General features: G+C 47.1%; 1 protein-coding gene across 8 annotated transcripts in view; it reads left to right on the top strand.

Annotated features, from left to right (window-relative positions):
* KALRN (kalirin RhoGEF kinase) overlaps positions 1-13,894 on the top strand; it is a gene marked incomplete at its 3' end in the record, with an annotated part of 654,541 nt that overhangs the window by 188,797 nt on the left and 451,850 nt on the right. For all 8 annotated transcript variants that reach the window (XM_082458482.1, XM_082458476.1, XM_082458483.1 and 5 more), the window contains one exon: positions 6,888-7,002. In XM_082458482.1, coding sequence (XP_082314608.1) covers positions 6,888-7,002 — 115 coding nt within the window. The remainder of the gene's footprint in view (positions 1-6,887; positions 7,003-13,894) is intronic.

The following is a 13,894-nucleotide window of genomic DNA, read 5'->3' as shown; positions in this document are numbered from 1 at the left end:
TTTACAGGTTCCAGGGGTTAGGATTTGATATGTTTGGGGGTCATTATTCAGCTTTTTACAAGTATTGTCAATGGCTGTTTTGTTACTGTAACAGCAGAGTTGAGTAGTAGTAGTTCTAGCAGAGACCAGATGGCCACAAGCCTAAAATGTTTACCATGTGGCCCTTTAAGAAAAAGTTTGGTGACCCCTAATGTAATTGAAGCCAAACTATAAGGTGCACCAACATCACTCTGGGTGCCAGTTCTAGGGCATTAATATAGGCCTTCTGGATCAGAATCTCTGGCAGGGGCTGGGGGAATGGCAGTGTGAGAATAGCGAAGGATCATATTTTAAGAAATACACACAGGTGCTTAATACATCTTTGTGGATTGAGCCTTTGTTTCTGGATGATTCTGGTCATCTACAAGGAGTGGCGATTCAATCACAGTGAAAGAGCCAGCACAGTCCCACAGTGCAGGGGTTCACCCCTGCTGGTGGGTGATAGCCAAAATGGAGAGAAGGGAGAGAGAGGAAGGGGGTTTGAGGAAGGAGAAACCAAGTAGCAGGTGTCTCCCACCTGACCAGAGGGAAGAGGCGAGAGGGCAGAGTATGTGATGGTAGTATGTAAGCCTTTGAAAGGTACAAAGTGCATTCCATATTATTATTATTATTAGTAGTAGTAGTAGTAGTAGTGGTAATAATAATATAGTGTTTTGCTATTGTTTTTGCTGTTAGAGAGAGTGGCTGGGAAGCTGCCTTTCCTTTCCCCATTTAGTGTTAGTTGCTGGCATATCTTATTAGGTGGTAAGCCCCTGTCACTGACGATGGTGAAGCTCAGGCCGATCCCTTGGCAGGATCACGTGGCAGCGACTTCAGTATGGGTAGAGGTGGAAGACAACCTCCAAAGCCTTTGTAGTCTTGGATCTGGGTGCTTGCTGAGCGTGTGGGAAGACCTTGTGTAGAAGTCCTGGGGCTGCTGGGCAGCACCAGGCCTCTGACTTCTGCTGTTGCCCATCATCTGGGTTCCCAGGACATGGCCCACAGCTCTGTAGGGAGCCAGAGCAGATTTTTCCTTTTATTCTTTAATGCCTCGAGCCTATTTAACCTATTTAACCCGGTGTCCTCCCTCCCCCTGGGTGTCCTGCTAATTCTCCCATTCTCTATGCCTGATGCTTCCTTTATCTTCAGTGCATTCCCTGCACCTTCTGCCAGTTTGAGCCTTTCCTCTCCGTCCCAAGTCAGTTCCCACTTTGCCTCCTCCAGGAAGCCTTCCTGGCTTTTTTTTTTTTTTTTTACACATCTTTATTGGAGTATAATTGCTTTACAATGGTGTGTTAGTTTCTGCCTTATAACAAAGTGAATCAGCTATACATATACATATATCCCCATATGTCCTCCCTCTTGCATCTCCCTCCCACCCTCCCTATCCCACCCCTCTAGGTGGTCACAAAGCACCGAGCTGATCTCCCTGTGCCACGTGGCTGCTCCCCACTAGCTATCTGTTTTACATTTGGGAGTGTATATATGTCCATGCCACTCTATCACTTCATCCCAGCTTACCGTTCCCCCTCCCCGTGTCCTCAAGTCCATTCTCTACATCTGCATCTTTATTCCTGTCCTGCCCCTAGGTTCTTCAGAACCTTTTTTTTTTTTTTTTTTTTAGATTCCATATATATGTGTTAGCATACGGTATTTGTTTTTCTCTTTCTGACTTACTTCACTCTGTATGCCAGACTCTAGGTCCATCCACCTCACTACAAATAACTCAATTTCAGCCTTCCTGGCTTTAATGCATACCCTCTGAGCACCATTCTGTTCCACATCAGTTCAGGGCATATGAGTGCAGACAGGGTACATTCTGACATGGGAACCCTTGCTTGATTGTTCGTGGTTTATTTTTTCCCATGTGAATTCCGTCAGAGCCCTGGGGCAGGGCCCAGCCAGCCCTAGAAAAGAGCTTCCCAAGTGTAGGGAGTTGTCCTAATGGAGTACAGAGCAGCAATGTGCCAGGAAGGCAGTTAGTTAGGCATGAGGCCAGTAGCTGCTTCCCAGAGTAGGACCAAGGGGGCCGGGGGTTGCAGCTCATGCCCATGTGTCGATGTGGGCCAGGCAGCCCGGGGTAAGTCTTTTTTTTTTTTTTTTTTTTAATTGAAGTATAGTTGATTTACAATGTCTTATTAATTTCTGCTGTACAGCAAAGTGACTCAGTTATATATATATATTCTTTTTCATATTCTTTTCCATTATGGTTTATCACAGGATATTGAATATAGTTCCCTGTGCTATACAGTAGGACCTTGTTGTTTATCCATCCTATATATAATAGTTTACATCTGCTAATCCCAAACTCCCAGTCCATCCCTCCCTTACCCCCCCTCCCCCTTGGCAACCACAAGTCTGTTCTCTATGTGGGGTAAGTCTTATTCATCTGCACGTGGTGCCAGGAGCTTCGGGGCTTAGGGAACGTTGTCCTTTTGTGCCTGGGAAGGACGCTGAGGGTGCCAGGGGGATGACTGGCTGCATCTAAAAAAAACCCGCAAAACAAAAAACAAACCAAAAAAGGCCCTTGTATCCTAAGCTTTTAGAAGACAGAACACAAAAATAAAACAAAATAAAGAAACCCAGAATTAAGTAATGCAGTGTAGTCGTTACATGTCTTTCTGAGCAGAAGCACTGCAGGAAGTGCTGAGCAGAGAAACGAAGTGCTGGTTGAGCTCCCTCCCCTGCTGGTGCCCAGCACGGCCAGGGGAAGGGGAGTTGCGCTGCCATGGGAACGTGCATTTGGAATAATCCAGGGCAGCCCACCACTGTGTGGGTGTGTGCACGTGTGTGAGACAGGATCTGTGGCTGTGCTCCGGGGCCTCTGTCGTTTCAGCCCTGCCCCATCCTGCTCCGTATTCTCAGCCGTGGGCTCTCCCTTTGCTCTCTCTCTGGCTTCCTTCACGTGCTTCCGCCTCCCACTTGCAACACCCACTGTCCCTTTTATCCAGCCTTCTCGTGCAGGCTCATTTCACCCCTGCTCTCTGTGTGCGCCCACACCCTCCTTTTGGCCCCCTCCTGATGTCCCTCTCTGCCGCCTTTTCTCCCATCAACATCAAGCCCATGTTCCCAGAGGAACTCCACACTGCTGTGGTGCAATTTTATACTCTGGACCCGTGTCTCAAAGCATGTTCCATAGAACAACAGTCGCATGAGATGATCCTCAAAAAAAGAAAAAGGGGTCTACCCTCAAATAAGTTTGGGAAATGCTGCCTATTACAGTCCCCCTCTTGGAGATTTGCCATGTTCATTAAAGCACACGTCCTTCAAGCACATGAAAGCGTTTCCCAAGCTACAAATAATGCATTCCCTTAAAAAAACATCATGTGTGTCCATTAGCATCTTGCAGAACTGTAGTTACATGGGCCAAACTTTTGGTACGATTTCCTAGATGTATGTTCTTGTCCTCCCCCCAAAGTACCCTAACCTACTTACCCTAGTTGGAGCCTGCCTCCACCTGAAAAATGTGAGTGCCATCCTCCCCCACCTCAGTCAGGTTCGCCTTAACCTCCCCTCTTTCAGCCTTGCCTCCTCCCCAGCCCCGTCCTGCCCGGCCTTTGTGGGAGGGGACCAGTGTCGTTTCTTGCCCATCTAACCACCCCCTCCCTCTTTATTCTCTATATTCCCATCTTATAGCTCCCAGCACCAAAGCCTCCACTGAGTAGGCAAACAGCAGGTGTTGGATGAGCAGGGGGATGGCGCTGCTGAAGATCCTGCCACCATCTCTATTGCCTTTTCAAAACTTGGCTCTTTTGTCTCCCACCATCTGGGGTCCACTTCCACAGTGCACACTGGCTTTAGCAAAGGGTTCTCTTTCTTTATCTCTGCTCATTGCCCTCTGGAAGTTCAGCACTCATGTCAGTTATCAGTCAAATCCTCCAGCTTCATGGCTCCTCAGTCTCCTTGGCACCAAAGTCTTCCACCTCCCTACCGTGGCCACACACATCCAAGACCTTGAGCCTTGATATGTCTGTCTGTGGCCTTAGCCTCTCACCTTGGACCATTGCTGGCGTTCCCCTATCAGTTGGGGGAGTATGGATATCAGATAAAACATCTGCTGTTCCCTCTCCCCTGGGAACTCATGAACCAGTAGGCCATTTCCTACCCTCACTGAGCCCTCCCCACTTAGCCCACGCGTTAGTTCTATTCTGCCTTCGCTCAAGTTAGAGCCTAGCATGGACACCACGGCCAGACCTTTCAACAGAGCTCTCAGTGTGCCCTGGTACCCTGCCACCTACTCTTAAACCCACATGGTACCCAGTCCTGCTGTCCATTCTCTAGGGACACTCTCCAGTGGTGGTCCATCCTCTTTTCTCCCAGCACCTCAAGCCCACCCTGACCCTCAACACTCTATTTCACCTAGAGAAACAGTGTCCCCCAGGCACCGCTGAGCTCTCCCCCTCCATAACTTATCTTTGTTTCCTCCTCCCTCTTTGAGTTCTATCAGTCTGCCAAAGAGAAAGGGGCAGAACCCCTCCCCTTGCACCTACTCTGAATCCTTGGTCCATCCGTTGTCCCCACTCTTTCCAGTGTAATGATTCTCTTCCTTTATGCCTGTTCCTCCTCTTCTTCCTACAGTCTTGCAAGTTCATCTCCTTTCTGAAAAATACCTGCCTTGATCATGCAGCCCTCTCTGGACTCCTTATCCATTCTTCCTGGAGGGAAGGAATTCCACTTCCCCAGGTCTTCTCCCCCCACCACCCCCCTCCCCTGCCATCTGGAACCTTCTGCAGCCAACATTATGAAACTCCTGTCTCCCAGGGCATAACTTGCTCCGCTCAGGAGGGACAGTGCCAGCAGCCCTCCAAGCCTCTTAGGTAGCCTTTGCCATCAGACCAGCCTTGGCTCCCCGTGTTCCCTTAGCTCTACTCTTAAACCATCCACAGAAGGTCAGTGAGAAGGACAACAGCTGCAGTTAAAACCGCCCAAGAGGTACAGATGAACCTATTTGCAGGGCAGGAATACAGACGCAGACGTAGAGAATGGACTTGTGGACACAGTGGGGGAAGGGAAAGGGGGGATGAACTGGGAAATTAGGATTGACATGTATACACTACCATGTGTAAAATAGCTAGCTAGTGGGAACCTGCTGTATAGCACAGGGAGCTCAGCTCGTTCTCTGTGATGACCTAGATGGGTGGGATGGTGGGGGGGGAGGGAGGTCCAAGAGGGAGGGGATGTATGTATACACATAGCTGATTCACAACATTGTAAAGCAATTATACTCCAAATTTTAAAAGAACAAAGAACACCCAAGAGTGAAAATCCTTCAGGTGAGGTCAAGGCTGGAGGGGAAGGTGGAGAGCGAGGGAGAACCTCCCAGCTTTGAGGGAACTTTCCAGTTGATTCCTTCACTTCCTTTCTCTCCTGTGGAAGGCAGTTGGGAGATGGGGATCACTTACAAGGTAGATGAGATGAGATTGGTTATCCATACATGGAACCAGAGCCTGTGGTTTGGAAGGTTTGGAGTTGGGGGCCAGGGTCAAACTCTGTGGTATATCTACACAAATCTGCCCTGGTAGGGGGCTGCAGGGAAGGGACGGTGGTGCTGACATATTTTTTTCTTCAGGGTCAGATCTCTCAGTGGCCCTGCTCTTGTTTGACCCTCCTTATTTCCTCCTCAGGAGTGCCCTGGAATGGACTGGATTTTGTTTGTCAAGACTTCCCTCTGTCTTGTGCTTTCTGGACCCCACAGTCAGAGGGAAACATTATTCATGAACTCATACTGGGTGGGGCCCTGGGAGGCTCTGCTTTTCCTTGGAAAAGATCCTTCTTCAGGGGGCTGAGCTTTAAGCTTCTTTTCCAGTATTGGTGGCGGCCATGCCAGCCCTTACTCCCTCTTGCTCTAGATCCCTTTGTGGCCCCTGCTCTGGGGGATGTTGGGTGGCAGCCTGAGATGCGTGCAGGATGGGTCGTCTGTGATCATGACACAGAGTTTTCTTTGTGAAATAGGCAGTGCCTGTAAGGACATAGTTACTACACCTTAGCTTCGTCCTCATCTAACCTTCCTGAGAAACTTGGTCCTGCTTCCCAATCATAGCATCCATTAACAAAGAAAATTTTAAATCGTAGAATAAATAGTGAGTAGAAAGTTTGGAAAATAGAGGAAAGAAAAAGCAACCATGTAAAATCCCAGCCTTCTGATAGCAAACAATGATCATCATCTCAGTTACTCCCTCCAGCTTTTTTTAAAGCCTGATATTTAGAAAACATTTGTAATCCTAGTGTGTACCTATGCATTTGCAGCGATTAAGACCTTGAGCATCCTATTCCCAATAAAGATTCATGTGCTCCTCCAGCAGGAGTGACGTGTGGCACCTCAGGCAGGCAGGCAGGGGTGGATCCTTGGTTGTGTAGAACACACTTAGGTCTTCTCTATGAATCTAAAAACCTCCCAGCAATGATGTCCCTGCTGGATGCTTTAAGGGCTTCTCACCGTGGTATTCAGTTAATCTTGAGCACTCCCTGCTCATAGAGGTCTGCAAAGAGAAGTGAACTGGAAGTTGAATTTCCAAAGACCATAGCACTTTTAATGGCTTGTTTTCTCAGTACGAGCAGTTATCACTTCCTTCATTATCGTCTCACATTCGTGAAGAGTACTTGTCAAAGTGCTTCCCCATGTGCCATCTTATCAGGTCTTGCAGCAACCCTGTAATGTAGTCATCATTATTTTCATCTGCATTTTGCAGATGAGACATCAGAAAAGTCAAAAGACTTGCCCAGGGTCACGCATGTTCCCCGCACCCAAACCCCATGCCCCTGCCCTTGCTCTAAGCAGTGACTGGATTTCTCTGGGCACCATCCTTCTGCCTGTTTCCAGCACAGTTTCTAGCTGGTTTTCTTAAACTCCCTTCTCTTCCTGCCTGCAGGGGGCCGTGATAAGCGAGGTGGACCAATCCTGACCTTCCCTGCTCGCAGCAATCATGACAGAATAAGACAGGAGGACCTGCGGAAACTCGTGACCTATCTGGCCAGCGTGCCAAGGTAAGGTGAATGTCCTGCAGGGGAGGGAGGGGGAAGCTGGACTGATGCAAGGGAGTTGGAATGAGCCTCCATCCCTGCCAGGGGCCTGGCTGTTTCTGCCCTTGGAATGGATTCTAATTATTTCTGGAACATCATCACCCATTGTTCACCTCATTCCCATCATTCCCATTGTTACTGCTGGGATTCATATGGATGGAGTGGGAGCTGGATGTGGGAACCATGGGCAGAGGTGAAGGTCCTAGGCTAAGAGGACCGGGACAGGCCCTGGAAGAGGTGACAGTGTGGCCTCGGGAGCAGGGATGGGAAACTGTTCTTTACCTTGGGGAAATGGGAATTCTGGCTGATTCCACTCTGGCTTGTGTAATGGATTTTTTTTCTAAAACCTCTGGCTTATGAATATGTTTGTGGCTTTTAGAGTTTGGGGCAAATAACTCCACTTATATCATTCAAGAGGCAGCCTTAAACTCAATCTAAGTCATGCATTTTCAATGGGGGGTAATATTGCCTCCAAGGGGGATGAGAATTCGTTCTTGGGGATGGCAAAAAAAAACCTTATTCTTTTATGTATTAAGCGCAGCTATATACATAGTACATAAACAGATATATACAATATATTCATGGTATTAAAATCTCATTGGGTGGGTGATTAAGGAAAAAAGTATAAAATGTCTCTTTTGGGGCAGGGGATGATTTTTAAAAAGGGTTGAGAAACACTGATTTCTGAGTGTTGCTAGGTGGTGCTGACCTCAGAGGGTGGTGAGGGAGACATGCCAGGGACATGGTGTATATTTTTAAAGAAGGGGTAGGAGAGGCCTTTGCATAGTCAGAGAATCATAGAATGTGAGAGCCGGAAGAGCCCTGAGAAGTAATCCAGGCAAATACGTGTCGTGTTGTGCTTAGGAAACAAGGTCCATATGGGATTAGAGTTGCTTCCGGGGGTTGGGCAGCGGCAGAGCTTGGTCAGAACCCTCCTGACTCCTGCCCCAGTGCTCTCCTCATCCTTGCTCGTGGCCAGCAAGAACTCCGTTCTCTGCCTCTTAGTGGGCTTGGAGCCTGTCAGGTGTTCGATGTGGTAAATAAGAAGTGATGCCTGGGGCCTTTAGAACCTTCATCTTGTCTCTGTGCATTTTATAGGGGAATTAGTCAATCACAGAGAGGACGTCTGCCTTTGCGGGGAGACCTTGGCTAATTGTTGAACGTGCTGATTAAGTTCTTGAAGCAGGTGTCAAGCGAGGCGAGCACTTCATTTGAAAGAGCTGTGGCGGTGCGGGGGGGGGGGCACATGTGTACAGAGGTTGGTGGATGGTGACGGGCAGGTGGTAAAGGGGATTTAGGAGTCATCTTCGAATGCTTGGAAGGATGTGGAACAGAATGGCGAGCCCTGAAGAGCTCTAGCAGAAGGCTGTGGACAAGTAGATGTCAGATGGTGCCGTTCTTTTCTTCATGCTATCCACAGGGAACCTGACAGAAGATGAAAGGTCCTAAGCTCCAATGAAAGGGACTTAGGTTATATCCAAAGAAGAACTTCTAAACTTTGAGTGCATGAGACTCGGATGAAGAATAGAATAGAAGAGTTTTTCCCCAGAGGTCTTTATACAGAAGAAGTATTCCCCTCTGTCTTGGAGGCAAGGAGATGGATTAAATAACCCATGATTGATGAGGGTAATCTAGCAATTTAGCCATCTAGCGGCTAAGCATTTTTAAAAGCATCTTTCCCGAGTGTACTACTAACAGGAATAAAACTAGGCGTTTTCTGAAGCGATATATAGGAAAAGTTTTCTTGGGGACCCACGACAGACTCTTAGTTCTTTTAGAGACAGAAGAAATTTGGGATCCTGAAGGCTATGTTTTTCTTTCTGGTAGGTGTATCACATCCCTGCAGCTAATGCACACTCATCTTTTCTTTAGAATAGCAGGTGAAAGAATTGGAAGACCATTTTCTTAACTCTGACTTGTTAAGCAAAGATGGGACAAAACAGATGGGAAGCAATTAAAAAGGCAGAGGTTTCTGGTGAGTGAAGGGCAGCAAAACCCAAGAGGGGCTGGGAGGAAGGATGGTTGTGTGAAATGAATGGGAAGAAATAGTCCCACTATCCTGTGTGAAGGCCAGGTCATGTCTGTACTCCTGCATTCAATTCTGCAACATTGAACTCTGCCAACCCCCTTTTAGGAGCTACGTGGACCAGTTAGAGCAGGGGTCCCCAACCACCACTGGTCTGTGGCCTGTTAGGAACCGGGCCACACAGCAGGAGGTGAGTAGCGGGTGAGCGAGCGAAGCTCCATCTGTATTTACAGCCACTCCCCATTGCTCGCGTTACCGCCTGAGTGCCACCTCCTGTTAGGATTATGGTGAGTTGTATAATTGTTTCATTATATATTACAGTGTAATAATAATAGAAATAAAGTGCACAATGAATGTAATGTGCTTGAATCATCCCAAAACCATCCCCCACCCCCTTCCATGGAAAAATTGTCTTCCATGAAACTGGTCCCTGGTGCCAAAAAGGTTGGGCACCACTGAGTTAGCGTGTTGTCAGGAGAGCAGCACACCGAGGGAGCCACAAACTGTGTCTCTTCAGTTGAAGGACTGAAGGATGTTTTCTTGCAGGAGTGAAAATGGAAGAAAAGTGATTCCTGACTTCAGGTATCAGGAGAGCTGCCCCAAAGAGGAGGGAACGGGCATGGTCTCTGTCGAATCAAAGGGTAGAAGTTAGAGAGATCAGGACTCTGAAGTGGAGAAGGAATCTGCCCAGGAGCTGTCCAGCAGTAACGCTGCTGCCTCTGGAGAAAGTGAGCTTCCTGTCGCTGGCTACTAGATGACCTTCTGTTAGCGATGCTGTAGGAAGGATTCCTCCAGTGGATTGGAGGCTGGATTAGATCATTTCTAAGAAGCTTTCCTGCCCTGAATTCTTTGTTTCTATGATATTGGGAAAAAATACATCATAAAATCTAGAACCTCAAAACAGTATTACCACCCCACCAACATACACTCTCTTTCTCAGGTTCCCTAAATAATTTAAGGCCTAGAATTTCACTTCAGATCTTGTCTACATCTTAAATCCTAAGAGAACTGCTTTCCTGTCCCCTTGTACTCTGGGTGGGAATTTTGAGGTATCACCCGGGGCTAAGCATCATCCTGGAGTGATGTGTTTGTGACAGTACCAGTTACGCTTTTGGGATCCATCTCAGCCTGGGATGAGTCCTTTCCAACTTTCCTTTCTTGCTCCTGCTGAGTATGAGCATCTATCTCCTTGGGCTTCTCCAAGCTTTCTGTTTTCTCCTTCTGAGGAATCATGGGATATTAGGGTAGGAAGAGAGGCCTGAAGAGTCTTCTAATTCAACTTTCTGACAACTCCATTCACTCAGTTTAACAAATATTTATTGAGTGCCTACCATGAGCCAGGGCATGGATAGGTATCTGGGTGAACTCCCGTGTTATCTTTTCTGCCATCCGTCCTACACTTATCTAGCTTTTTTGTCCTTCTGCTCTACTATCTGCTTGCAGTTACTTGTACGTGAAAGGAGTGGGAAGGAAATACTCAGAAACAATCAGTTGATGAATGTCCCTAGAAATTGAGAGACAGATAGAAAATCTAGGCTGAGAATAAACAGTTACCCCAGCATAACTCACAGTATGGATAATCTACCCACTGTGATACTTGAGAGTTGACCATATGCTTGGAATAGAAATTTCTAAGTATCTAGTAAAGAAATCCCAGGTGGTTTTATTGCATTGAATTCCTTCTCTTCTTCATCATTGTTATCCTGCTTTGTCATGATCATCTTTCTGCAGCTCCCGAGGGTACCGATTGTTAGCCCCTTGATGTATCAGCCACTTAACTCTGTTCTTAGCAGTGCTGCTGAGATGCTGGCTGAGTGTTCCAGCAAGGAATGCAGGTGTCATACTGGTGGGGAAAGATGACAAGAAATTAAGATGGGATATTCTGCAATGCCAATCAAACCAAGGTGTCAATATTCACAGCTTATTATTTGATAACATTTGCTCTTGTTCTGCTGATTTCAGCAAGAGATAAATTGGGCTTATAGCCAGCACTATCTTTGTGCAGCATCACCAGAAAATAGAAATAAGCAGAGAGAGCCAGGAAGACAGTTAAAAGATGAGTAGGTAAAAACTGCAAGGATTTCCTCCCATTATATTCAGCATGAGAGAAACCAAGCTATGGAAACTGTCATCACTGAATCCGTCTGTTGTAAGGGCCTGTTGAGTTGTGTCATTGGCATCCTGCCCTTTGCTCTGAGATCATCAATTAAAGGAGGATGCAGGGAGTAGTGATGGAAGGTTCAGAAAATAGAGCCAATGAGGACATTTACCTAAAGTTTATCCCTTTCCAGATCCCTTTTTAATTTCTTTTGTTGCTTATATATAAAGGGTTTATAATTTTTATTACACTTCCCACATTCTACACAAATTTCTTAGCAATATCAGTAAAGTGTTCCTGTTGTTAGGTGTACATAGTCCAAGCCCTGAAGAGCAAATAGTATTCTACTCTGCTGCTAAGGAACATAACATCACAATAGTAACAACCATTGTCAGTGATCACCTTCCTTGGAGCCATACAGACCCTCACAGCAAAGCGAAGAGAGGCATCTTCGCATAGACAGAAGGCACTGGGGTTCAGATCCCAGCTCTACCACTTCTGAGTCAGGGAACATATGACCACTCCACCCGGGTTATCTGAGAAGAGTTTAACAAAGGCACACTTGACAATGATGCGGGTAGGCAACAGGGAAAGCAGCAAGGTTTGGATTTCCAAGTTATCCTAGAGCTGGCAATAGCAGGGAGGGAAGACATTACGACTTCTAGGCCTGAAGGGGCAAGGTGAGGAGAGGTGCATAGAACCTGGAGAGGTAGCTGTATGAGAGGGCTGCTTGACAAGAGCTGTGACCTTCAGTAGAGAGTTGCCACCAACTCACGGTGATTCCACGATGTGGGGCAAGGGAAGTTGATACCCTTGCTTCACCCCTCCCATTCTCTGACCTCCTGTCATTGTTTGTCATTGATTGAATGCAACCAAAGCCAGGTGACAGGGGGCTCATTGAGCCAGTCCATGTGGGTCAGCCTCCCAGGGCATCGGGTAGAGGGGAGAAGATGGAGAATGGATTCAGAGGGGCAAAAGGAAGATGCTTGACATAGGGTGAGACCTTGGGCATATGACTCAACTTTTCTGAGTCCAGTATTCTAATTTTTAATTTGGGAAAAGAACGACCGTCTCACAAGGGTGTTGTGAGGAAACTACGTAGCAATCTCTCATGCCTAGCACCCAGGCATGTACTAGCGGCAGCAGGTGTGGCCACTGGAGAGGGGTGATTGGCCCCAGATGCCCCCGACCAAGCTGTGTCTCACCAGGTGTGGCTCACACCCCCTTTGCTTCCTTCCCACCTTGCCTAGTCCCTGCAGTAGGTTGGGCCGCCCCCTTGGGGGCACAGGAAGGCAGGCAGGAGGGCTTTAAGCCCCCTCCCCCCTCTAAGCAGGCTCCAGCCTACCTTGCCCTCACCCTGGAATCCAGTGCAGTGATGAAAACGGAGAGTCACCTTTATCCAGGTGAGGCCCAGGAGGCCTGGGCTCCCGGTGGCAGCCACTTAAGGCGGGCTAGAGCCACTCCCTGTCCCTGTCTGCTTCCACTCTAGACCTCGGTTTCCCCTTCCTTCCCTCACTCGGGGCACTAATAACAAGGAGCTAGCCTTGCCCACTCCCATCTTTCTGCTCCTCCCCACCCCCCAAGGTTCTGGTTCCATCTTTCCTCTGTTCACAAACTACCTCTGGACAGTTGTGTTGTTTTTTGTTCAATGTTTCATTCATTCCTTTTTTTTTTTCCAGAAAAGGATATTTTTTTATTCAAATAACTGCAAATAGGAAACCAGAGCAGGGGGCCCAGGCTGGGACAAATAATGGCTACCTCCTCCCTGACAGAACAGGGGGAGAAGGTGGCCCCTACACCCGACGGTCACCACCGGCCCCCCTCCTTACTCTCTGCAGCATCCTAGGGGCAGGGCCCCACCTTCCCTGGAACTGGGGTAGCCAGAAACCCAGCCTGCTTTGCCCCAGGCCCCTTCCCCTAAGAGCATCTTGGAGGAGGGGAATGTGGACAGAACAGGAGGCGATGAGGATGAACATTTGGCGCTGGTAGCAGCAGCAATGACGGATGTCTAAGGTGCCTAGCACCCGGACATTCAGTACTTTATAGTCTGTCTCCTAAAGGAACCTAATAATAATAATAACTATAAGTATAAATACATATATGGCAATATTTGCTACGTATGAAGGAAGAGATGGAATGTATGTGTCAGTTATAAAGCATAATAATAAATGGAACACCTGAGAGCCCACCCCTAAAATCAGAAGCAGAACCTCACCTCTGCTCTTGAAGCTACCTGTGGCTCTTCCCTACCCTAATCTCACCTACTTCTCCCAGAAGTAACTATTATCCTCAGTTTTGTGTTTATCCTTGTCTGGCTTCTTTTGGTATAGCTTACCACATGTTTGCATAAATGATATATTGTTTAGTTTGCATGATTTTGAGCTTTATAAAAATGGTATTATACCATGTATAGTTTTCTGTGACTACTGTGCTATGCAACAACATGGATAAATCTTCAAACATAATTTTGAGTTGAAAAAAAAGCACTTAATGCTTCCAACCTCTGGAACTGATCTATTAAGTAATACATAAATGCTAGCCATTATTATTATCTTCAAACCTACATGATTGCACTGTTGTGAGTATTCTGTATACATTAACTTAGTTTTCACAGCATTTTGAGATGGGTATTATTTATTCCCATTTTGCATATGAGCAAACTGAGTCTCAAAGAGGTTAGATAACTTGCCAGTGGACACACAGCCAGTGTAATTGTAATTTGGAGCACCAGA

This window comes from Balaenoptera physalus (assembly GCF_965194825.1).
Source record: "Balaenoptera physalus genome assembly, chromosome: 4".
In the NCBI taxonomy this organism is placed as follows: Eukaryota; Metazoa; Chordata; class Mammalia; order Artiodactyla; family Balaenopteridae; genus Balaenoptera; species Balaenoptera physalus.
The sequence above is the reverse complement of the archived record's forward strand: the minus strand, read 5'-3'. Positions and strand labels throughout refer to the sequence as shown.